The sequence below is a fragment of the Rhinolophus sinicus genome, linkage group LG16, assembly GCF_036562045.2.
Source record: "Rhinolophus sinicus isolate RSC01 linkage group LG16, ASM3656204v1, whole genome shotgun sequence".
NCBI classification, from domain to species: domain Eukaryota; kingdom Metazoa; phylum Chordata; class Mammalia; order Chiroptera; family Rhinolophidae; genus Rhinolophus; species Rhinolophus sinicus.
The window spans coordinates 32,739,297-32,766,428 of record NC_133765.1 but is presented as its reverse complement, the minus strand read 5'-3'; the positions used below and the strand labels follow the sequence as shown (position 1 = coordinate 32,766,428).

General features: G+C 36.7%; 1 protein-coding gene across 26 annotated transcripts in view; it reads right to left on the bottom strand.

Annotated features, from left to right (window-relative positions):
* The window catches only part of ATXN2 (ataxin 2), a 100,407-nt gene that overhangs the window by 34,385 nt on the left and 38,890 nt on the right, over positions 1-27,132 (bottom strand). For 7 of the 26 annotated variants that reach the window (XM_074321349.1, XM_074321352.1, XM_074321350.1 and 4 more), the window contains exons 6-11: positions 9,866-9,990; positions 7,244-7,335; positions 6,557-6,754; positions 5,002-5,180; positions 2,895-3,104; positions 113-295 (exon numbers count right to left, since the gene is read on the bottom strand). In XM_074321349.1, the coding sequence (XP_074177450.1) occupies positions 113-295; positions 2,895-3,104; positions 5,002-5,180; positions 6,557-6,754; positions 7,244-7,335; positions 9,866-9,990 (987 nt within the window). Of the gene's footprint in view, positions 1-112; positions 296-2,894; positions 3,141-5,001; positions 5,181-6,556; positions 6,755-7,243; positions 7,336-9,865; positions 10,006-12,877; positions 12,896-27,132 lie in introns of all 26 variants that reach the window. The other 19 variants (XM_074321348.1, XM_074321351.1, XM_074321338.1 and 16 more) reach the window with 10 other exon arrangements.

Here is a 27,132-nt window from a genome sequence, read left to right as displayed (position 1 = left end):
TGTAATATACACACTTATACTCCTCAAACAGAGCTTGAGCTCAGCCCTTTGTGCATCTAGCAGAATTATGCAAACGAACACTGTCATTATGTCCAAGCCAGGTGTTACCTACCCCCACTGACCACGGATGACCACGTGCCCCCTGCGGGACTGGTCCTTGCTGCTGGAGGAGCAGCTGCTTCACTTGGTGGGGTATGGGATACAAATTCTAGGCCACTGGAAATGGAACCCCTCCCAGCAGAAACTCTGTGATTTCGAGGGTGTCGCTGGGCCTTTGGGGACATCCTTGGAGGCCCTAAGAAAGGAACAGTGAACATCACATAAATGCCACAATGCCCATCAGTACTACTTTTCTGCTAAATATACAAACACCCCATTCGCACACACCCCATTCTCTTAGTTTCTCCTTGGTTAAAGAAAAAAGGGGGGGAAAAGCCATACGTATTTTAGCTATATTCTTTCAGAATTATTTTGTAGAATGACACAAAGTTTTATGAATAAATTTTATTTTATTTCCCTTTATTTTTAAAGAAAGGGAGGGATGAAATTTGTGGTAGGAAATCAAATAAGATGTCATAATTCTTCAAAGATTTTAGCAAGTTGTTTAACCTACATCATCCATTATTTGTAAGCATATAAAAATAATGTCAATAGAAGTTACGGCAACATGATGGAATAATTTTTAATTTTACCATATACTTTCAGCTTTTTCCCTTAAATTTTCTGTATTACTTCTAAAACTATAAAAATAATATTTTTAAACAAAAGATTATTAAGCCCTATATATCTTTGTACTACTGAAATGTATGCACATACCCTTCTCAAATTTCTCCAAAATCTTAGTTTATCTACCTCTTTTGCCATGGTGATGAATTTTACAACCCATGGCTTAAAACAGTCCTCACCTATAAGCACTTTCTCAGACTTAACAAGCTGTGAGCTGAAAATTCCAGTGTTTAAAGCATGACTTTTAAGACCAGAATAATTGACATTTGGGGAAGAAATTTGCACTATATGAATTATCAAAATTATACATCATTGTCACCCCATCAGCAATTTCTATTTCTGAAGAAGTCTACTGTGCTTTCAAACAAAACAGTCAGGTGAAAACTGGACAAAATGGCTCTCACCAGAGAAGCCTGGCAGTACTAACACCTGGCAAAAGTCATTCTTAATGTCAAAATCCAGGCTCCTCACTCTCACCCTTACCTTGCTGCCAATCTTATGTTCAATTAATTTGTGTCCTCATTAGGAATTTAATAATGGACACAATCTTAGAAAGAATGTTAATGTTATATATTATAGTTTTCAAATACACACACACGACTGATTTATATCAAAGAATGATTTAAGAATTAGGTATCTGCATATTTACACACTTTTTAACATTCCTTTTAGAAAAAGACAGAGAAAGCAGGTTGGCCCAGATCAATGAAATCAAATTGCAACTTTAAAAAACTCATTATTTTTGGTAATATATCAAATATTTACAGAAACAAAATGTATGCCCCTGTATTAAGCACAGAAAACCACTATATTTAATAGTTTTAAAGTTCACACTTAAAAATGCTTCAGTGTCACCTAACTACATGACCAGAAAACATATTTTAATTCATATTAGTTAAAAAGAAAAATTGAATGTAGCATCCCTGAATATGCAGAAGGTATACTTCTGTGTGAATAGTCAGTCCACAGCAATGCTTACATCTTACTGTAGTGAGGACGTTCTCGCTCACTAAGGAGTCCTGTTAAATCCGACATATTCTCGTGATATAAACATCACTTATTCAAACAATGGACTGTAACAAATACTTCAACAGAATTTAACATTTTTTTCAGTGGCCATCATTACAAGCACTTTTGAGTATGGAAGTCACCTTGAAAATCAGTGCAACATGCTGTTGAAGGTTAGCCACTTTAGTCATGCAGATCTCCCTGACTGCATGGTGACAATTTATCAAAAACAGCCAACAGTTTTCCCCCAGGGAAGCACTTCACTCCAGAAAACTGTATTAGTCTCAACATACGCTTTATCAACTTTATTTTAATAAAAAATCAGATTAAAATTTTAACACAAATAACCTAAACATCAAAAGGACATTATCATTTAGAAAACACGTTAATTTATGCTGCATTTAAATTAAAATGTTACCTTTCTACAACACATCTACATATTTGATATGTCGCAATGGTGAATTAACATCAAATATTGTATGAATATTACAGGATTTTTTTTTACAAGGGCAAAAAAATACCTAAAGATTAAAATTCATACATGGTTTTTAAGAACAATTTTATTATTAGATCAAGGGCTTCTTCCAGAGTAAAGCAGACTTTCACTATAAAATTTTGCAAGGCTCTTTTTTTTAATTCCCCTAACATAAAACCAAACTCTGTATTGTAATCTAAGGGTTGACAGACAAAGGCAACTGCATGGAATGTCCCTCTCAAAAAGGACCCCTAAACCACCACTCCTGCCTATAGCCAACAGGTATGTTCACTAGTACCTTGGCCAAGTAGCCGTAAAATAATAGGTTCGACAGTCAGTCCACAACTGGGTGAAGAAAGTTCACTGCAGTGGTGAAGAAACCACTGCATACAGTGTGAACTGGGAGGGAGAAGACCCGTGGGGCAGACCTAGGTAACAGAGCAGCAATACCAGGCAGAGATAAACCCCCTTTTTACAATTGAGACTAGTTCACAGCTTCACACAGCATTTATCAAATTTCTCTCTAATGAACAAAAGGTTAATAGAAATAGTTTTAATAAACTAAAGTTAAAACACGGAAATTATAGGTTATCAAATAATGAAGAGGAAACTATTTTGTAATTATAAACTCACATAGGAGTTAAACAAAGACAAACAAAAACATGAACAAATTGTGGTATTGTACCTTCTGAAGACATGCGTTTAGGCATAGTAGAGACAGGAGCTGGAGAACCATGAGCAGAGGGGTGAGACGGGGGTCTGGATGGCCGCGAGGGGGGCCTGGAGGGCGGCCGTGTAGGGGTGGCGGCCCGAGGTGGAAGAGAGTTGGGACCTGACTGGTAGCGAGAAGGTGGGCGAGAGGAAGGAGATGGGCAAGGCGATGGCCAGGGAACACCTGACAGAACAAATGATATGAAGGAAAGTATAAAAACTAAAGAAAAAAATGAGGGAAAAAGTAAACAGAAAAAAAAGTAAAATGACAAAAATGATTTCTTGTACATTTTAACCCTTTGAGGACAGTCATTTGATTTGTGATAAGTTTTAGCATAACTTAAACTGACATAAATTCACATTTTACTTTAACCTCCTTAAAATTAAGTCTGTTTAAATGAATACACGTTCCCAAAGGGTTAATTAGGATCTACACATACTATTGAAGAAGACAGTTAAGATTTTGCCTATTATTCCTGCTTCTGTAACTGTTTCTCAGTTATCAAAATTAAAAGGAGTATTAGCATATACGAATTTCACACAATAAATCACAAAACTCAGGAATAAGATTATTTACATTAGGTTTAGCTTTTGAAACATGAAAATAAGCAGCAGATATTATATATCGCATTAAAAATGCTGGTTTCTCATAACCATCTGTAATTTTTCATCTACTTATACTTGAACGTAAGGTTCAGTTTGAAATCTCATTAGAGCAAGTCCTTTTAAGTAGAAATAAAACATTACTTCTATTTTCTCGAGTCACAGGAGTGACAAAGGTTAATATTCATTACCCTTTCAAAAAACATTTTAATCTTACCAAATCAGAAAAAGAAGGGGGACCTTCTATATAATTATGCATTTTATTTATCTAAAAGATAATTAGCTTATCGAAGAGACTGCTTAATAAACTGCAACTACAGAGCAGTCAACACCAAATATATTGACACTGATGGGTATGCACAAGTCAAAATACAGCTAACATGTAACATATCACTTACCTTAATCTTAGGAAATAGTCCAGGTTTCCTCTCCATAGGGTTCCACACACTTGAGTATCATACATTTCTTAGCCCCCTTCAGGTTTTTTACTTTGAAAATTCGGTTCATGAATAACTAAAATTCTTTAGCAAAGACTAAAATTCAGTGAGCAAAGAAATTTCAAATACCCCCAATACTAAGTATAGAAAATACTCAAGAGTGTTCATTTGGAGAGGAATTCTGGAGACTCAGCGAAAACAAATGAAATTGGAAACTTCGTGTTCTCTATTTTTCTAATTTTCCAAACTTCAATACCTAAAAATAGAAGGCCCACTTTTCTCCCTAAGTTAGTAACATACTATTGCTATTATTAATTGCCGCATCTCCATACTGTCTATATTACAGCTGTTTAGTATCTCTGACTTATATGAAAGATCCATGACCGATGAGCTATATTCAATCTAGATTTAGAGGTAGAGTAAAAAATATCTTCCTACTAAAAATGCAAGTTTCTTTTACTTAAGCTAAAATGCAATATCAACCCTCAAACTAAGACTTGTTTTTTTAAGCACATTTCTTTCTTCATTTTCTTCACGTGACTCTGGGTCATGTCTTGTATTACAAGTTACCCCAAATCCTTTAAGTAAACAATATGAATATACAAACAAACAGTAATGGAAAATTAATCTATATTAACCACCGAGTGTTTCACACCAATTAGGATTTTCCATATAAACTACGTATAAATAATTTTATCATCCAGTGTTTTTAAAATTGAGAGAACCTACGCAAAGTTTCCAATTTCTTTACATGTGGAGTGTTTTTTGGCCAAATGAATGTCTTTGGTTAAATTTAGCACTTTATCTTAATACATGAGTATTTCATCATGCTAAATACATTTCAATGACTTATACTACCTTTTACTAATTTTACTAATTTGATAACCACAAAGGCAAGTTTAAATGATTTTGAAGCAAAAATTACTCCACAGAAATCGTTAAGAGGTGTGCACATTCTTTTCAATCATGTAAACTTGTAAATATTTAGAAAACTATATATATTTGATCAATGACATTGACAAATTTGGTCAAAATACTTGCCTCCATTAACTACTCTTTGGTCTGAACCAGAATTCGGATTGAAATCTGAAGTGTGAGAGGTGGGTCTTGATGGCATGGAGGCCGATCCAGGCTGGCCCATACGCGGCGAATTCTGTCTCCCACTTCCCCAGGATATGACTTCTCTATTTCTTTGTCCGGGAGGAATATATTTATTTTCCCTGAAAATGAGAGATCCTCTAAATCATTTTATCCTAATAGGTACCAGGCCAATGAAACAAATCTAAAAGTAATTTAGGCAGAAGGGTGCTTGTTATAGAAAAGTTAAACACTAAACCAAACTGCCTCACTCGCAGACACCCCAATTCTTCCACCTTACCCTGAGTTCCAGCCTCTGTCCTACCCTGTCCCTCAGATTCTCCTACTAAGCACAAAGTTTAACAGATGTGTGTGTTCATTCTCATCCTACTTGGCCTCTTTATGGCTGATTGTATCAATCATCGCCTGTCTTCTGGAAACTTTCTTTTTCCTTGGCTTTCTCTACTTTGTTTTCTGAGATCTCGTCTCTCTGTGCCTACCCATTGGTTTTTCATGGCTTCGATCTCAGCAATGCTTGATGAGTCCCAAATCCACACTGCCAGTTCCACCGTCTCAGCGTCTCCCACTGAACACTTTAATTCAAATCACCAGATTCTAAGCTGTGAGTGTCCTGAAGATAGGATGTCTATCTTACTCTACCAGGTATATAGTAGATGCTCCTCTACACATTCAAGAATAAATGACTGAAAGACTTGCAAGCCTCTCAAATGCAATAAATTGCACAAATGAGCTCATTGTACCTCCCTTCAAACTTGCTCCATGTTCTCTATCTCCATTACAGTACAATCATCAATCCATTTAATTATCACATAAACGTCATGGTCACCCCTGGTTTTTTCTAACCTTTCTAGCACCAGCCCTGGTCTAGCTGGTTACCAAGTTTTAACATCTGAACTATTTCAAAACACTAACTTGTCTCCATGTTTCGGCCACTTCTCAATATTGAGTTCAGTCATGCCATCCCCTTAATGTGACACATAAAGTCCTTTACTACGTCATTTCCTATCACCAGCTGCCACCATTACACCCTCAACATGCACCCTGTATCCCAGACATAAGAAACAACCAGCCCTTTCCTCAGCTGGCCAGGTTCCTTCACATGCCTTTTCACCATGTGAGGAACTCTTCTTATTTCTCTGAGTGGCGGACAGATTTACTATCCTAGCACAAAATGTCATCTCCTCTGACCCTACAGGTTATGCTAGTTTCTCCTCACTCTGAAGGTTGCTAGTACTTTGAACACACCTCTAATCTGAATGAACTCTTCCAGACCTTGGCTTGCTCATCACTGTACATCCAACCCTTGGCTCCACAGAGCCACACTTGAAAAATATTTTCCAAGATTACTATAATCTTTTCTCTAATAGAATCTTAAACCAATTCCATTTGCATTCTCTACCTAAGCTACATGAAAGGAAGATGAAATATAAAATACACCTTCTCACACAGACCTTGAGTTGTGTATCCAAAATACTGCATCATGATTTCCTTTAAATACCTAGTGTTTATGCTGTGGCCCTCACGTTCACTGGAATTTCTCTGAACTGCTGTGTATTTTTCTTCTTCGCTCCTATCATCATTTTCCAGGGCCACCCGGGCTTTGTACTGGGCACTTGATTCAATTTCTTCTGCTAATTGGTTTGCTCTTGCTTCTCGTTTTAAAAATTCTTCTGAATTATCCCTTTCTAAGGGTACCCTGAAACATAAGGAAAAGAAAAAAAAACAAAGTGAGTGTATTTTAAAGTCAAATTTATGTATCTGTCATAATCAACTATTCAGAGTTTAGAATTTGAAATGCTGGTAAAACTGCAAGAGTTACAGTGATCTATTTATTTATAAATCAAATTTTGAATTATTTTGTTACCTCTTCATTAGAGGAATATAACATTCCCAAAATTGGTTAAATCGACTATTTCTGCATAACCTCTACACTTGCAAATTTAGTTTTTACAACTTATAAACAAAACAAAAATAAAATGTATTTAAAGCATAAACTTAGGGTATAGGTAAACTACATGTATTCCTTGTTTCAATGGGAATTTATCAGCCTAGGTAGTAACAGGATATTACTGCATAGAATTGTTTAATTTAAAATCCAACAGAAACATTTATACAACTTAAACTTTAAGTTGATGAAAATCAAAGACGAATGTATCAAAATAAAAGCAAACTTTTTAAAACTTACGTATATGAAGATAAACTGCTATCATATGTAGACACTACACCATAATTTTCTTCATTATATCGAAACATATCATTGGGATCCCATCCATTAGACTAGAAGAAAACAAAGCTCATTTTTCAAAATGACAAAGTATTTGTCTTCTTTAATTCAGTTACATTCAATATCTACATTAACAATATCATAGTATACTAGCAAATCTAGCAAATTTTTAAAAATAGGCAAAACTTTCCTTTAGAAATGTTTTCAGGAAAAACTTTTCTTCTACATACATATGGCCCCTACAAGTTGGTAAACAACTATATAAAATAATTATTTAAGATTATGAATAAAAGTTCGAACATTTTAGTTATTTCATAAAATAAGCCTTTAGGTTAAGATTCTCTCCTTTCCCTACTCCCTGACAGGCATTTTTCTATACGGTATTTACCTGAAACCTTCTTGACTTGACTGATCATCAGCTCAGTGCAGGACGAGGGGTGCTTTTTGACAGCCAAAAATATTTCTAGTGTTTTGGGGGAAGGAAGGGAGAAGCCAAAGATTTCCCACAGCTTTCCCCGCTGCATCACCAGTTCAAGGTGGGAGCACGGTACTAGATCCCTACCATCCTCTCCTTCCTCCTCGGCATGCTCAAAGGGAAGGCAGCATGACAGAGCAAACAGGTAATTAATTCCTGGACAAAGTCACAAGAGCTGAATTTTAGAACTGACTTTGCCATTAGCAGCTGTGGGTCCTCAGCAAAGAAATTCTGGGCCTTGGTGCTCTTACCTGTAACCTCAATGTAGATAACTCTACGATTCTATGAGAAAACTGCCATTCTCAAAAGCTAACCTACATTCTTTAACATGTAAGAATCAACCAATCAGGGGTAGAGGCTGGAAGAATCTTCACTGGTGAATATTAATGTCTGTGTAATCACTTCTCTCTATTGTTTAAACCCGTCTTTTAAAGCCTGACTGGTGGAAAGGGCCAAAATACAGTGCATAATCATTATCCATCTCAGAAGAAAGGACACAGAATCACCCAAGCAATGTTGATGGCAACTTCACTAAAGCTTGCTTCTAAGGTCATCCATCAACCTTGGGTCCTTTTGTGCTACTCCAGATAAAACTATAATTCCACCACTAAAGCAACTCTTCAGGCTTAACACATGGGCAGGAAATCACAGTTACCTATGGAGACTTTAAAATTACTTAAGTAGTATGTGCTCCATGTAAAAAATCTAAACCATGTGGAAAGACATCCAATAAAAAGGAAGCATCTTCCAATCTGTGTGCATAACCACTATTAACTTCTTGGGCATAATCCAGACATTCTGTATGCATATATAAGAATAGAATCAGCTCTCTTTTTAAAAAATTCAAGTAGGATCTTCTTGTTCTGCAGTTTGTTTTCTCTTTTAAGTTGGATATCTTTTTATATCAGAATACTATTCTTTTTTGTGGACAAACAGTATTTCAGTGGAATGGAGACACAATAAATCTATTTAACCCACACTCCACTGATGGACAGTAAGGCTGTTTCCAATTTTTCACTAGAAACTGCTGCAAAAAGCATCCTCATACATAATTATTTGCATGTCTTATGGATATATTAGGGCAAAAATAAATTCTCACAGGTAGACTTGCTAGAACAAAGTATGTATGTATTTTAAATTTTGATAAATATTGCCAGAATGCTCTCTAGGAAGCATCTACCAATTTATCCACCTATCAATAAAAAGGAATGCCTGCTTCTCCATGTCCTGCACACAAGTGATGCACTGACAGACCTGGAAACCTTCACATTAGGTTCTGTATGATTCTTTCAAGTTTGAAAATGAATAATGTGTTACCTACACATTTCCAAATAATCATGTGTTTCTTGTGTATTTATAACTGAATAATGACTTAAAGGTCAAACACAGATTTGTTATATAAAGATTTCTCTGTAATATTCAATGGAAGATCCTTCATCCAATTCAAATTTTGCTTCTTAAACACTCATTTTTGGCAAGAGACTTTGCTTTCTATCGCTACAGAAACATAACTTACAGAATCCTAAAGATAGTCTTTATTAAGCATTTCATTTATAGATGATGTGTTATGGGAAAATAAAAATAATATATGCCAAGAGGCTTTTAGAAACAGCAGATTTTTGTGGAGAATGATTGTAAGACCATGAAATTACTTATTGCTTCAATTCTAATATTACCTAACTATATACCTTAATAATTAATTAGTACCTTGTCCTCAGCAAAACTAAAAGTTGTACTTCCACATCACCCCTAGGTCAAGTCAACAGATAATTATGACATCATTTGCCTTAGGCTGCCTTATTCAGCAGAGCATTCAAATCAAAATATGCTGGCATTACTACTTTCTCATGGTTTCCAATTTAAATTTGTAAGCTGCTTATTATGACTTACTTTTAAAACATAGAAATGATTCATAATTATCCCAAAGAAACATTTTTCTGTATTATTGCCTGGGGGAGGGGGTTTATATTTACACATTAAGACTGCTGCTTTAAATACATTCCCAACAACAGCAGCAACAATAGCATACTTAAATTAAAACCAAGTGATAGGAGGCGGGACCACATTACACGGCCATAGTCTGACACTAATCTAAAGATTTTACTTACAACGTCATTTTCCAAAGCTTCCAGTTCATCATTGGTAGTGAGTTCACCCGCATCCCAGGGCTCCAGGTCCTTCTCTTTGTGTTCCCCATTCACTTTAGCACTGATAGCAGAGTCAGTAAAAGCATCTGCAAAAGATAGTCCTGGTTGAAAGATCATACAGCCAATCGGACAATGGGCTACACTATACACATATAAATTATCAACAAAGATGTATGCTAAAAAATAATTATGGAAAGTGAATTTCTGATATAGAAAGAATAACATTCATTAACAGTACGCTTTCAGATGTGTAATGCTTCTAACAATATAACCTTCAAAACAATTCAGTAAATGGCATCATAGATGATTATTAATGAAGGTATGTTTTCCCATATAATTTTAAGCCACATGAAATGTTTTAATGTATTCAAAAGTCTTTAAATTATATTAAAATTAATTACTTTGTGTTTTAGAAGCAATCCAGAAAATTTCTATCAATCCATCTAAAACAAGATCTCTTTTGTTTAATGGACTCAGTAATTAGATATACTCTCAGAGCTCTTACAGCCAAACATAGGAAGATTTTGTGACTTTCCGAATCCAAGTCTATATGCAGGCATCAGTATCCTAACACACTCCTGCCATTAGTAACTGAAGCCACTCTAAGTGACCCATCTCGTCCCAGAACCCATTTTTCCCTACAGCCTCTTAAAAAGTTCAGCCCTAGTGTTATCTGTCCCTGGAAGGTTCAGGTGGCAGGGCTATCTGGACTTCCTATCAATACTTTCTCACTTCTTGTCCTCTCCTCCTCTGCTAATGTTACTGAGGGGCACTAGCTTGTGAAAGCAAAGAGGCACCAGCATGTTCGGCTGACAGGAACTGTCTATCTCATAGTTGCTATCCAGCAAAGGAAATTTTCCTCTAGTTGGGAATTAGGACCCAGCTAAATAAAGGTCCACTTGGGCAATGAGAGCATTAGGAAATGCTTTGGAGATAAAGGCTTTCACTTAATTGGCTGGACCCACAGGGTATCACCCAGCACAGGGCTTGGCAGTGATACTTCTGCTGCTCTGGCTCCACTGGAGCACTGGCTCCCAGTCACTGTGCCCTCACCCTTACTGCCAAAGCTGCCACCAAGGAGGAGGAGGAGGAAGGGAAGAATCAACAGCTGTGGCTCCTTCAAGAGACAATTCCAGAGGGATTTCTGATTTGGTACTGCTTCTATAACTATCATCAGCTCCCTAAGTGGGCAAGGTGATGTCAAAATAAGAAATTCAAGGCAGTAAATTTTGGCATGGTACTGCAAGCCAAGCTAGCTCTTACCTCCTTTCATCCCAAACTAGGGGTAGATGGGTGTGTATGCATGGGTATGGGTGTGTGTGTGTGTGTGTGTGTGTGCGCGCGCGCGCGTGTGCACACATGGGAATAAAAGCATTAATTACAACAATGGGCTTAGCTGCCAGCTCTACCAGCAGCATGGCTCCCACCGCTAGCAATTGTAAGAGCCAAGAGCATATCGAGGGGAACCCCAGAGCAGCAGGCCTCAGCTGGGAGAAGGATGGAGTTATTCACTGCAAAATGCCTGCATTTTGGAAAAGCTTTCTAAGAGGTTCTAACAGACTGATGCTGTCTTCAGAATGCCATCTTCAGCTGGAAGCCACTGATGGCCCTAAAAATAAAAATATGGCTTTGCATGACACTCACATGAGTCAAATCCAACTCTGCATGCTCTTAAAGTTACACAAATTCTTGGTAAAAATTAATTTTGCCGTGTGTATTTCCAAGAATGTGAAATGTTCCAAGAAAATATCAAATAATAACTTAGGATGCTGAAATTCCCTACTTTAATTTTCATAAAACTACAACAGAAAACTAGACTACAGGAAAATTCCCAATCAGTAATGTTATCTTCTGCAAGAACAGGATTATTAATTTATATTTAAGATCCTATTAATGTTTTAATCACACTAGTTTTTGAAAAGCATATATTAAAGTGAATAAAGCATTTACTTAACCAGAAATCCAGCATTACAGATAACACTCTGTTTATTCCCATATTAAATTAAAGCTCAAAGCAGCAAGAGATTTTTTTTCACAGAACTACATAAATGGACTTTTCACTGCAGGGTATGTGTGTGTATATATGTCAAAATATGGAGGAAAGACTAGGGACTGACCTAAGCTGTCCTGAAATTCAAAGATTGAAATATACAAGAAAAGTAGTTTAAATATTCTTTTATCAGTGTAATTCTAAACAAAATCAGAACAGCTCCCTGCAGGAGAGCCAATGTGGAGAGCCAAGCATCTAATACTGAACCAAGTTTCACTCTGCTCATCACAGTTCCAGTTGTATTAAGAGGACATTTATTAAATAATCTACTTCTTCAATCCATTTTTATTTTAACTATTCTGTTTACAATACCAACCTTATAAAATAAATGAACTATTCACATGTTGTTACTTAGCATTATGGTTTTCTTTCAAAGCAGAAACGGGGGAAGGGAAACCGCAAAAGTGGGTTTCAGTTAATAAGGAATGATATTCCTTGATTTAAAAATTTCTCCAAAAGAAAGTCCTTTTTAAAGATGAGTAAAAAACTTAGGGAAAGATGTGCAAAAAAGGAGAGTCAGCACAAAATGAGATTACAGTGTCAGGATGCTGGGGAAACCCTGGTCATAAATACTGTATTTCAGGCCAACACTGTATTATTAGCTAGGAGGGAGCAACACCTGGATATTCCACTCTACACTGCTACCAATATTTGCTACTGTAAATTCTGAAAATGATATTTTATTAACAGCCATGTTTGGATTTTTGAAAAACATTGTTGGTACAATGTTGTAGCTAGAACTTCTGCAAAGTACAGCAAATCAACTGGCTATAATCTAATTGCAATTGTGGGAATTTGCATGCAGATTTTTCTAATGCCATTAAGTCAGAGTATATTAATTTTCCATTACCCTTTATGGTAATTATAAAAGCATTATAAAAGCAAGATGCAAGAACACAGAGTGACTGTTAGAAAAAGGTTACCTGTTTCTGAAGGAACTACTGGTACAGAAAGAAAAAAAGAAAAACAATAAAAATTATCAGATGAAATAGATATAAATTCGTCATGTGCTTCATTCCCTGCCTTATAAACATCCAATTTACAAAAATCTCTAGACCAGATGGGGAAAAGGTACAAAAGACTATCAGCTCCCAGACCCCAACCCCTCTATACTACCCCCACAGCAGGTAGGCTCTCAAAACCTTCCCTTCCTTCTGATTCTGGGCAGAAACCCAGGCATTCCGGGCCAGTGGTGCCACCTGGTGGTAATCAGAAAGAAATGACTCAACCAATATGCCCCCTCTCATGGGTATCCCTCAGCCCCACACCCAGGAAACAGGATAGGTAGGTGCTCTGCTCCTCGTTTTTTCCTTTTATCTCTCAGTCAATTATGACTCTGAGAAATCACTCAAAGTTGTCTGTGAATGTTTTAAAGGGCCAGAATAGTGGTAACATAAGTTAAATACTAATGACATACTACTATAAATTAATATAAATTTTAATTTATTAAAACTACAAAATGACAAAATGATGAAATTTTAAAATCATTCAGACTTAACATCAGAAACCCTCAAATATACTCCCAGACAAGTATTCACCAAAATCCTCTGCTATCCATTTCATTTCTCAATTAAATATGCTTTTCTCAAACACTGACATTCTAAATTAAAAAAAAATTATTTCAATAATATTGTTTTGATCAATTATGAATATGGTGACTTTTTTCCAACAACTCTTAAAAATATTTTCCCATCATATACCATCAGTTATACATGGACCAATCTATACACAGTAGAGAATCAGTTACAGTGGGTACCAATCTCACAACCGAGAGACCATTTTTAGAATTTATTAAGTATCACTGAGTTTGGATGATCTGGGGATTCATATTTGACTAAGATACTATCCCTGCCTTTTCTTGCAGAAGCTCCCAGTTATAGAAGGATCGTTACAGACATGAAGCAAATCTTTTAGAATCAAATGTGAAAAGTGCTAAAGTTTAATTAAGAACATATTCTCAGGAATAAAAGGCTATGGCTTTAAAGTGACAGCTGATCTAGCCCTTCAAAAACACAAGCAAGATACGACAATATGGATGGATCTAGAGGGTATTGTGCTAAGTGAAATAAGTCAGAGTGAGAAAGACATATATCATGAGACCTCATTTATATGTGGAATCTAAAGAACAAAATAAACAAGCAAAACAGAAACAGACTCATAGATACAGCGAACAAACTGATGGTAGCCATGGGGAGGGGGATTGGGGAGCTGGGTGAACACAAAGTGGTAGTTACAAAATAGTCAAGGGAATCTAAAGTACAGCATAGTGAATATAGTCAATAACATTGCAACAACAACTATGTATAGTGTCAGGTGGGTACTAGACTAATCGGGGGAATCACTGCATAAATTATATGAATGTCTAGCCACTATGCTGTACACCAGAAACTAATATAAAATAATACTGAATATCAACTGTAACTGAAAAAAATTTTCTTTTAATAGCACAAGCAGGAATTATGAGAGGGAAATGAAGGGGCTGTAACATAGACTACAGTAACATTAAAAATAAAATTTCTCTGAATTGTACACAAGTCCATAGGCTTCCCCAAGGAGGTGGAACTCGGGGCTAGAGTTAAGATTACCTTTTTATTTTATACTCATCTGTTTTTATAAATGTTCACACTATAAGTATATATTAAACCACGTATTTTACTACATAAATAATATTTAAAAATACAATATTAAAGAATAGCATAAAGAAACCAGATGGGGATAATGAACACAGTAAGGGCCCAGGGCGTGTGGGCAGGAACAACAGGACCAAGGGGACAAGTGGAGGCAACGCCCTCAGACAGCCTTTAGATTAGGGATTCTTAATCTTTTGTCTTTGATCCATGTACCCCTTTGGCATCTGGGGGGAGCTTATGGATTTAGTTGCATAAAATATATAGGAAATCAAAGGAGATCAATTATAATGATGCAGTTATTAAAATCTAAAAAACCAAATCGGTGCCATAGTATATATATGCTTTATTAATGCAGTAAACAGTAAGATCTAACATACCTAATTACTATAATTTTAAAGAGGAAACAAGCGTGAGTAATATTTTTGAGCTATCCACCCACATCCATACAAGTGATATGAAATTAACTGAGTTCTATAGGTGCTAAAGTCACAGATACCACTAATACTAATGTTTTGTTGCCCACATTAACTACCAAAATAAATGCTAAATTTCAATCAAAAGTTAATGAAAATAAAGATGCAATATTTTCCCCATCCAAGTTCCTCGATGCCCTGAATTGTCTCCACGAACCATTTTGGAATCCATGGAGCCATGTTAAAGACTCTACCTTTATGTTCAAAAAGGAGGAAGAAAGAGCATTGTAATGAGGATAAAGGAAAGGAGGTAGATGGAGTAAAAGACTGCAGGAGGTGCTCATTAAGGCTGCAGACACAGGTTAAAAAAAAAAAAGTCTGCTAAGCTCTCCTGAAGCTGCAGCAAGAGCTAGAAACCCTACGTTCCTAACCAGCACCAGAGTGGGATTTTCCCCAGCCACACCCAGCAGGCTGGCTACAAGAGCAGACGGTTTAAAAAAGGATAGCCAGAGGAGGATCAAACAAATGGCCCCACTTTTCCATTAAAAAAAAAAAAAAAAGGCAAAGCCAAGGAATGGTCAGAGAGCCCTGTGAGGGCCAAGAAGAAAGGGAGTAGAAGAGTAAAGGTTAAGCTAGCTATGCTCAGAATAGGTCGTAAAGGGCATTCTGGAAGAGAAGCAGTTACAAGTGATGACAAGTCATGAAAGCAGGCTGCTAAAATGGGATGAAAATGACAGGCACTGTTCCAAATGGCCAACTTGAAAATAAATTTTTGTAAAATCTACCATCTGCAAACTAACATTTGAAGGTATCAGGGTCCTAGCCACAAAACTATAGGAAACTTGAAAGCATTCCAAAGGTATATACCTCTCTGTTCTAAATAAACTATTAAGACCTTATAGTTACATTACAAAATACACCAGACAATAGCACTTGCCTACTAAAAAATGCAGAGGTGAATACTGTTCATTTTGAATGACCACAACTATTTTCTAATTGTAATTCTGGGCCTATCAACTAGAACTATTTAATATTTAAAATGTCAGAAGTGGTTTATTTGGTACACCATGGAGATGACAGTTATATAACCATAAAATTCAAGTCTTTGAGGTTAGATTCATAAAAGTCAGTCCCAAAGTTGTTCCTTCAACTAGAAACTTTTGAGGAGAGAATGAATCGGGAAAAGCTAGTATGAAGTAATATGAACATAACATAGGTCATCCTGACTTCACACATGGTAGGGATAGGACAGGAAACCAGGATCCATCTCTGCAGTAAAAGTACCTCCACCCCAATTCTCTGCAGTACAGGTACCACCCAACCCCAAAGCCTTGCTTGTAGTCTCTTTTTGTCCCAACTGCTGAAATTCCCAACCAAACACCTGTCTTTAAAAATGTTGAAGTTTTTGTGCAAATAAAAGCCAGTAGTGGCAACCCCTTGACCTCCCAGTAGATGGAGATATTAACATAAACGAGAACACACTGGTGAGCAGTCACGCAACCTGCCAACACTCTCAGGACAGGACCGACCAGAACAAGACCAAAAAGCTGACCACCCGCAGTGCCACAGCACATATGAAATTTAAAAATAATTTCTTACCTTAATAGAAAAAAGATTTCACTTTTCAAAAGAGAACCACCTAATCATTTCTTTGCCTCTAAGGCACTTGAATAAGGAAAATGAGTTTTGTGACCCATAAGTAGAAAGGGGATTGTTTTTACCCTGCTTGGCACAAAAATAAATGAATCTTGAAGTATGGTAACTTATAATCTTATGATTTCAAACTGAACCGAAGTAAAGATGATTTCATACTAATCTTCACAAATGAACATTTTAGGTACGTAGATATAAATTCAAATACGTGTGCGTTTCTAACACACACACAACAGCTAAGGTAAATATTTTAATTAAAAGACCTTCAAACAGCATGGATGCATGCTTTAATACTTCACTCCCTTACCTGCGCTTCTGACTTTTCTCACTTCTATAAGAATCATTTAGGGCTTATTTTCAAAGTTAACACTTGGGATTTTTTTTTAATTTCAAAAGTATATTAAAATGATTACTAGAAGCAACCTTCTGTTAGAAAAACATACTCTGGATATGTTAAGTTGTGGGTAGGCTGTTTTTAGGTTTGGCTATGAATAACTACTTTCTTGAATTTCCTGTAAGTGAGTGGTAATTATAATTCCAATCATTTATGGCAATGTGTCTATGTAAGAAAATAAAAACTAGTTTTTCCCTGGTTTGGGTGTAGTGAGTGTAAAAATATGTAAGATTTTAAAAATATCAACTGAAAGGATGAATATGTATTGAGTAGTACCTACTATCCATTAGGTATCATGCTAGACACCATGGGGCGTACACAACCCTAGTTTTATAAACATGATTTCTAAACTCTGGAAAATTATAATGCATTGGGAAAGACAAAGTATACTGACAAAAAGATATCACATGCTGCTTTGGAAAGCTAAGTGTTCAGTACATGAGGTAGACAACTGGCTCTCCAACTGTGCTCCTTGGAACCCTATAATTTCTTAAGGAGATCTCAGCAGACAGAGGAAAAGCTGAGTAAGGAAGGTTATAGGACACCTCTCGTTCCCCTCCCCACCACTGCTTTGTAACTGGGATTAAGCATGAGATTTCATTGGGGTCAGTGAGAAAGAACTTATCTATGCTAAAAATCAAATGAGTCAAGTTTAGCAGCCATTGGTAGAGGCAATGAGATTCGGTTGAAAAAAGAGAGGTCCCACTGGGAAGTGCCCTGAGTGCCAAAGTATGGCACCCAAACTTTATTCTGTAAGCAATATTGGCCACCGTAGATTTTTGATGACATAATAAAAGCAATGCTTAAGAATTTCTTTGTGCTAATAATGTCCAAGATTAAATGGAAGTGATGGAATTTGGAGGAAAAGTTAATTTGGAGATTATAGTAATGTTTGGATACAAATTAACATTACCAAGAAAAAGTTTACAGAGCAAGGTAAAAATGAAGAAAAATCTACAACTTTCTTCCCAAACTTAAACTAAAAGAATCTTTGTATTATTTCACTACAAGCAGCTTGAAGAAAAAGAATGGATGAAAAAGATGTGAATTTTTTTGGAAGTGCACTATCATGAGCAAAAAGAGTAAATCCAGCTAAGCTTAGCTTCTAAGGCTCAATCTATAATAAGTATTTTATTTGTCCAGTGTAGTAGTAAAATGAATGACCATTCTGCTTTATCATTTGCTTCAAAGGAAGGAAATGATACGGAAGGAAAATATTTTGTTTTTATCTCCAGAAGTTGTTTCGTAAAATATTGTTACTTTGAAACTACAAAAAATAATAAAAATATGACCTCCCAAAATAATAATTACAAAGTTGTTTGCTTATTGCAGAGAAGGCATCTTACAAAGCAGACATAAATGGCACTGGGTAGAGAAGCAAATTAATAAACAAACCACAGGCTTTCTTAAAGACAGTGGTTATCAGCAACAGGTAGCAGAGCAGATGTGCTCAAAGTGTGTTCTCACTGAGGGACTCAAAGATTATAGTGCTTATCCTACTAAGAGTCAAAAGAAAGATTTATATTCGTTGGATATAAAGACTGTAAAAGAAGACTGCTCCAAACTGAAAATGAAATTATGAAAAAAAAATTCTATTTACAATAGCATCCACAAGAATAAAATACTTTGGGATAAAGCTACCAAAAGAAGTGTAAAACTTGTACCCTGAAACTACAAAACATTTTTGAAATTGAAGATGACCTAAATAAATGGAAAAACATACAGTGTTCTTGGACTGGAAGATATAACATTGTTAAGATAGTAGTACTCCCCCAACTGATCTACAGATTCAAAATCCCAGCTGTCATTTTGCAGAAATTGACAAGATGATCCTAAAATTCACATGGAAATGCAAGGGACCCAGAATAGCCAAAACAATCTTGAAAAGAAGAACACACTTTGAGGATTAACACTTTTCAAATTCAAAACTTCATAAAAGGTACAATAATCAAGACAGTGCAATACTGGCATAAAGAAAGACACGTAGATCTATGAAACAGAATTGAGAGTTCAGGAATAAATCTTTGCATTTATAGTCAACTGATTTTAAACAAAGGTACAAAGACAATTCAATAGGAAAAGAACAGTCTTCAACAGATTGTGCTTGGAAAACTAGATGTAAACAATGAAGTAGGACCCCCTACCTCAAACTTTATACAAAAATTAACTCAAAATGGATCATACCCCTACATATTAGGTTGGTGCAAAATAAAATGGTTTAAAACGTTAATAATTGTAAAAACCGCAATTACTTTTGCACCAACCTAATAAAAGAGCTAAAATGACAAAAATCTTAAACGAAAGCAGAGGAATAAATCTACGTGATCTTGGATTAGGCAACTTTCTTAGCTATGACAAAAAAGCACAAACAACAAATAAGAAAGAACAGATGAATGGAACATCATCTAAATTCAAAACTTTTGTGGTTTAGGGACACCATCAAGAAAGTGAAAAGACAACTTACAAAATGGGAGAAAATATTTCTCCCAAAATGACAGCAAACCATGTCTCATAAGGGAAGAACTGTTATCCAGAATAAAGAACTCTTACAACTCAGTAATAAAGAGACAAATAACCCAATTTAAAAAGTGGAGAAGGATCTAAACAGACATTTCTCCAAGGGAGATATACCCATCTCCAATGCAAAGACGCACATCACTGATCACGAAAGATATGCAAATAAAACCACAATGAAACACCATGTCATACCCACGCATTAGGATGGCTGTAATCAAAAAGATGAAACAAAAACAGATGCTGGTGAGGATATGGAACAAATGGAACCCTCATACACTGCTGGTGAGACTGTAAAATGATACAGCCACTTTGGAAAATGGCCCAGCATTTCCCTCAAAAGGTTACACATAGAGTTACCACATGACCCAGCAATTCCACTCCTACTGTTTCCCGAAAATAAGACCCAGCCAGCCAATCAACTCTAATGCGTCTTTTGGTGTAAAAATTAATATAAGACCCTGCATTTATATATTATATTATATTACATTACATTACATTATATTTTATACCCGGTCTTATGTTATAGTAAAATAAGACCGGGTCTTATATTAATTTTTGCTACAAAAGACGCATTACAGCTGATTGTCCGGCTAGGTCTTATTTTCAGGGAAACACGGTAGTTATATGTCCAACAAAACTGAAAATATAATGTCCACACAAAAATTTGTACGTGAGCATTATTTATAATATTCAAAAAGTAGAAACAACCCATACGTCTATCAACTCATAAACGAATAAATAAAATGTAGTCTATCCATATGATGGAATATTAATCGGCAATGAAAAGGAAAGAAGTACTGATACATGCTATACATGGATGAACCTTAAACACAGTATATACTATGTGAAGCAAGCCTGTCACAAAAGGCCACATGCTGTATGATCCCATTAACATGCAATGTCCAGAAAGACAAATTTATAGAGACAGAAAGAAGATGAGTAGTTGCCCAGGGCTGGGGAGGTTGATAAGTGGACAGTGACTGCCAAAGGGTATGGAGCTTGTTGTTAGGGTGAAGATGCTGTAAAATATATCAGTAATAGCTGCACAATATCTCAAGAAAACTTTTTTTTTTTTAATCCAGTATTGCTCTCAACAGTCCAGGTGATAAGGAGTAGGTGACAGTGGTCCCAAATAAAAGAAAACTTACCTTATTGGAAGGTAATTCAGGGGCAGATGGATGGCTCAGTTGGTTAGAGCACAAGCTCTGGGCAACGGGGCTGCCAGTTCGATTCCCACATGGGCCAGGGAGCTGTGCCCTCCACAACTATAATGAAGTCAATGAGCTCCCAGGTGGCCAGATGGATCAGTGGGTTGGGGCACGTGCTCTCAACCACAAGGTTGCCGGTTCGACTCCCTGCAAGGGATGGTGGGCTGCGCCCCCTGCAACTAACAATGGTGACTGGACCTGGAGCTGAGCTGAGCCCTCCACAACTAAGATTGAAATGACAACAATTTGACTTGGGTGAAGCTAATGAGTCCTGCGAAAAACACACCACGGTTCCCCAATAAAAAAGTCCTGGAAATACACACTGTTCCCCAATAAAGTCCTGTTCCCCTTCCCCAATAAAATCTTTAAAGAAAGAAAAAAAAGAAAGAAAGAAAGAAAAGTTAATTCAAAAGCTGGTGTTATTTTAAGGCTTGAAATCTTTTACTTCTACAATGCTATCTTGTGACTCAGCAGTGAAGAAAAATGTCAGTATTACAATAGACAAAATCTTCTTTGCAAAACTATGTGGCCTAAGAGGGCAAAAGACACATTTTTCTGGGAAACTTCAGACTATCCAGGATCCTATGTTGTCTTGCCTTGATCTTAACAGAGGTATGCGATTCAAGAGACTGACATATTTAAGCAGCAACATTCTGGTTTTTCAGGATTTAGGGCTTGATCCTTACTATACTTTCTGGTGGTTCAAAATAATACAAATATTAGTAGGAAGAAAGTTTAAAGTGGGAAACACAAATTCACTTCTGTCTACCTTTAGTTGAACTGGCACTCATTTTGACACCTTTCAGGTAACAATGGTCACAATACAGATGACTGTTTCCATCTGTCAGACACACTGCTCTGCATCCAAATCAATAAATGTGTATTTGACTGATAATAATGTATCAGACTAATAATCATAACCCTTCATCACTATCTGCTTTATAGTAACCTGACGTAAAGCTACTTAAACAATGTCTTTGCACACTGCCTTCTTTAAAACTAATAATAAAACACAGGCTTTCTTAAAGACAGTGCGTATTGGTCTCAGAAACTGAATCACACCGATAACTTATAGTTTTAGTCATTTCTTCTCTTTAAATGACAGCCAAATGGTAAAATTAGGAAAACTGCAAGGCTACAAAAGCCTCAAATTTCTAAATTCCTATAAGAGAAAAATTACATGAATCAGATTTTATTGTGGATGTGAATAACTTTTGGGATCTGACATTTAGTCATGTGGAAATAAAGACTGCAGTACTTAGTAGCTACCTTGGAAAGACTCAAAAGGGATGTTCTCCACTTAAAAGCACAGCAACACACTTTTTTACAAGGCCTACACAATTTCAAAATGTAGTATTTAAAAAAGGTGTGAGGAGGTCTTCTCTTCCTGGTAGCCACATGCAACTATGAGGAAAATACCATTATTCTCTGTTTTCTGACAACAAAATAATACAACTTAGAGCAGTAGTTACTTTTGACTCTGATCTCCACAAAAATTTTCAGAGTCCTATAATTCAAAGTAAATTTACCACTCAAGGAAAAATACGACAGAGCCTTAGCAGGAAAACTGAGGTGGAAGCTATCAGAATAGCTGAAATAAGCACGAGATCTAAAGGATGTCAACTTCAAAAGTGCAAATACAGTAGAGGGAAAGCAGACAAAATGAGCTCTAAGAAACACAGTAAACTACCTGAAAGTTCTAATGCAGCTCCAAGGAAATGCAGCTCCAAGGAAAAGGACAGCATGTCATGTTAAATCTGTAAGTTTCAGTCCAAACATCACTTGCTTTGTTAAAACTGAATTTTAAAAACACACAAAAAACAGACTATGGTTTTCTAGTTAGAATCAAACCAAACCACCCAAATCACTTTCTTTTTTTTCTGAGATCTGACCTAAGTACCCTTTTGACCCAAGTCTGAAAAGAATCAACTGATAAGGAAAAGCAAACCATAAAGTACTGTTTGCATTAAAAATACAGTTTGCAATTCAATTTATGTCTCTGTCCCTCTTGCGGAAGCCAACAGAAAAGCCTAGAATATGACTAGGAAACAAGACAGACATATCAATTAATGCACCATTTAAAAAGAGGAACAGGGCAGAGGGCTTCATAAATGACCATACAAATGCTTTTGATGCTATAATATTTGATCAAAAGTTTGAATAAAGTGCTTGGAGCCCATAGCTCTATTTAGGCAGCGCCAATTTGCTCCACATGCATTAATGATGAAGAAACCTCATATTCTTCCTATATAAAATGAATAACTAAATGTTATCGTACTATGATAAAATAAGATAAAAACAGAAAAATATTCCTGAGAAAAATGCATCCTACTTAAATATTGAAAAGCAGTAGTTCTTATTTTCCCTACTAACAAACTATTTATGAGATGTATAAATTGGGATTATCTGGTTAAAATTTTGGCAAAATTATTTCGTTTTCGTTTTACTAAGCCTGCTAATAACATAAAAGTCACTGTAATCTGTAATTTACATTTGAAAAGCAATTTTCTTAAAACCTAAATCAGTTAAATTAAAATGTGAGCTGGAACCATTCAGAAATTTTATCATTTAAAATGCTGCTGTGTTGGGGCCGGCTGGTGGCTCAGGCGGTTGGAGCTCCATGCTCCTAACTCCGAAGGCTGCCTGTTCGATTCCCACATGGGCCAGTGGGCTCTCAACCACAAGGTTGCCAGTTCAATTCCTCAAGTCCCGCAAGGGATGGTGGGCTGTGCCCCCTGCAACTAGAAACGGCAACTGGACCTGGAGCTGAGCTGCGCCCTCCACAACTAAGACTGAAAGGACAACAACTTGACTTGGAAAAAAAAGTCCTGGAAGTACACACTATTCCCCAATAAAGTCCTGTTCCCTTTCCCCAATAAAAATCTTTAAAAACAAAAAACAAAAAAACTTATGGTACTTCTGCACAAATGTAAGTCTTTAATTTATTTTTAATTTGTTTTATTTTAAGTGTGTTCTTCCAGGACCGATCACCTCAAAGTCAAGTAGTTGTTTCAATCTAGCTGTGGAGGGCGCAGCTCACAGTGGCCCATGTGGGGATCAAACCGCAACCTTGTTGTTAAGAGCCCTGCACGCTAACCAACTGAGCTAACCGGCCATCCCAGTCTTTAATTTTTTTATAATCAAGTATTTCAATCTTTTACTTTATGGATTTTTGCTTTGGTGGTCATGATTATAAAGTCTTTCCCCATATTAAAATGATGTAACTTCATAAATTGCTCTAGAATTTCTATACAGTTTTTTTAAAACACTTTCCTCTTTCACCATTTAGGTTTTATTTTGGTGATAGGTATGAAATAGGAATCTAATTCCCCCAAAATGTTGTCCCAACACCAATTTACTGAATAATCCACCTTTATTCCAGATTTAAGTGTTATCTGTATTACATATTAACAAAATATCTATATGAATTTTGTCTGTTTTGGATGCTCTATTCTTTGTCACTATGATAACTATGTTTTAATTCTAATACATTTTACTGTTTGGTGGGGGGCAAGTCCTCCTTCCTGACTCTTGCAGAAAAATTTCCAAAATTCTTCTGTTAATACATATTACCTTATAAATTTTAGAATCATTTTGTCAATTTCTACAAAAATAGAGATAAGATCTTTAGAGATCACTTTGAGGAGAAGAGATAACTTTATAGTGTTACATATTCCCAAAGTATGGCATGTTTAGCCGTTTAGACAAACCTTTTCTATCCTTCAGTAGTGTTTTTATAGTCTTCAGCTTATCCATATATACTACGTTTATTTCTACACACTTTAAATTCTGTTCCCATCATGAATGTTTTTATTTTATACTATCCAGCTGATTAATTAATGCTGTTAAACAGAAATCAATAGTTTCCATACATACCCATATCCTGAATCAGACCACCTTACTCTTATTTGTAGTAAACAATATTTTTATTTGTCGAAATAAAATTCAATTGTATACTGTAGGTTTTTGTTTGCTTGTTTCTTTTTTTTTTTAAATAAATGGAGTTATTGCTTTGACTTTAGCATACACATGAAGAATACAGCAGAGAATTTCTGTATGTTCTAAAAATGTATAAAAAAACCATTTATATAAATGGAAGGAGAGCTTATTTTAATAAACCTGTAATACTTCCCTGCTGTGTACCTCACAGTCCTCCGTTCGGCTTCCCATCACCTGTTCCTCTTTACCTGTTATTTTTTTAATCTCAGTAATCCCTGTGTCACCTCCATACTGGATTCAGTAAGCGCTAGTCTCCATTTACCACTAGGCCCCAGCGTGGACACACATCCTTCTCTTACTAGCCCACAGCAAAGCTGAGGCAGTCAACTTTCTATTGGTTGTTTTAACAAAAGAGTATAAAAACATGGAGTTACTCAGAGTTGGCTCACTAGAAAAGCTACTCCCCCAAACCACAGGCCTAAGCCCACCTCCTTATAGGACTTTCCTGCTCAGCCACCTGGACAGCCTCCAGCCACGAGACCACTATCTGCCCATCAACCCCGTCTGTCTACCCACCACAGGATCCCTCCCCCTTCCTGCCCAAAGGGCAGGCTGCTGATCCTGACCACTCATCCGGCTTTCAAGCTGCCCCTGCCCATCCGACTTCAGCACTGCCTGCCCATCTACAGAGCCTACTGCACTACTTCCAAGACTGTGCCTGCTCAGCTACAAGGCTGCGGCCTGCCCGCCCTCCTAGAGCACCAACCATAAATGCATCTGGAACACATCTGGACTCAGAATCCAAGGCTTCCCAGGCCTTATCCTGCTCTGGGATCGGCCTCTTCCTTAGACGACTACCCAACACTTCTAATGTCATACTCTTCAGAAGAGAGCCCTCTGTGTTACTCACAGGACCGTGTCTTACGAGACCTACAGGACAACATGGGAACACAATAACGCAACACCAGAATAACCTAATGTAGATGATATTACTTCTCACTGCGCTCTAATCACACGTTCACATCCCAAATTCCTTCACCAACTACAACCTACAGAATTCTTCATGTCTCTGGACTCCATTTGGAATTCAATGCCACCAGCTTCCCCATTACACTTTTCTTGAATTCTTCCACGTGCTTTGGTGTCCCCAACACTGAAAATGCCCAGAGCAGAGCTTAACGTGGAGTACATGAACTCCCTAGGGAACTGTGAACACCACGGAATTAAATGTAGACGTCTGTGTGTGTGTTTTCTAGGGTGAGAGTATACAGTTTCACTAAAGTCTCAAAAGGGACCCAAAATAGATTAAGTCTTGAATTTCTCTGTACTGTCCGTAGCAACAAGCTCAGCAATGAACACATTCCAGAGCTCAGTAAGTATTTGCTGATGGGCTGTATACATAAGACCATACAGTTTTTCCACTCTTTACATGAAAGTGCTTCTTTAAAAGTATCGAAAGCTCTAATTTCATTCACTCAAAAGACATTTATCCTGCACCAGTACTATGTGCCAAAACACTGTGCTAGCTTTGAGGATAAAAAAATTACAATATCCCCACAGAAGGAGCTCAAAGTATAACGGGGGGACAGAAATATCTAATTATAATACAACATGGTATAGGGACAATGATACAGCCATGCTAGGGAGGGGCTTACACGTGGTAGCTGAAATTATGACAGTGTATAAGCAACTGACACGTAGTAAGAGCAGTGGGCAAAAAAAAAGAAACCCTGGGAATACAAACACCTACGGGCAGTGTGATGAAAACAAAGCCCAAGAATGAAGCAGTAAAGGAATGATTAGTAAGACACATGAGAAACAGAAAAGCAGCTTCTGAAAGATGGTGAATTCAGCAGTGTTCAATGCAGCAATAACTGAAAGATGGTGAATTCAGCAGTGTTCAATGCAGCAATAACTGAAAGATGGTGAATTCAGCAGTGTTCAATGCAGCAATAAAGACTAAAAGATTCCAAAGGACCTTGCAATTAGAGGCTACTGGGTGCCTCAGAAGTCTCCAAGTTGTAAGTATAAAAGGCAGGTTATAATGGGATGAGGAGTCCGTAGAAAACAGTTATGAAGTTTGGATAAGAAAGGAAGAAAGGACAGTCATTAAAAGAATTCAGGAGTAAAAGGGAGCCTTTTTAGGAGAGGGGCTTGAATAGGTTTTCAAGCTAAAGGGAAGGATTAAATGGACAGGAAGAAGTTGAGTCCAGAAACAGAGAGGTGATATAAAAAAGCAAGAACTCAGGAATGGCAGAATGGGCAGAGTCAAGGGCTTGACTGGAGAAATCGAGATTAAACAAGAAGTGAGACATCCCCTCTACTAACTGCCAAAGGAAAGAGAATACAGATGGGAACGGGGAAGATAAATCTGTAGATGCAAGATGGGGCAGACAGCTGATAAAGGAGATCATTTCCAATAAT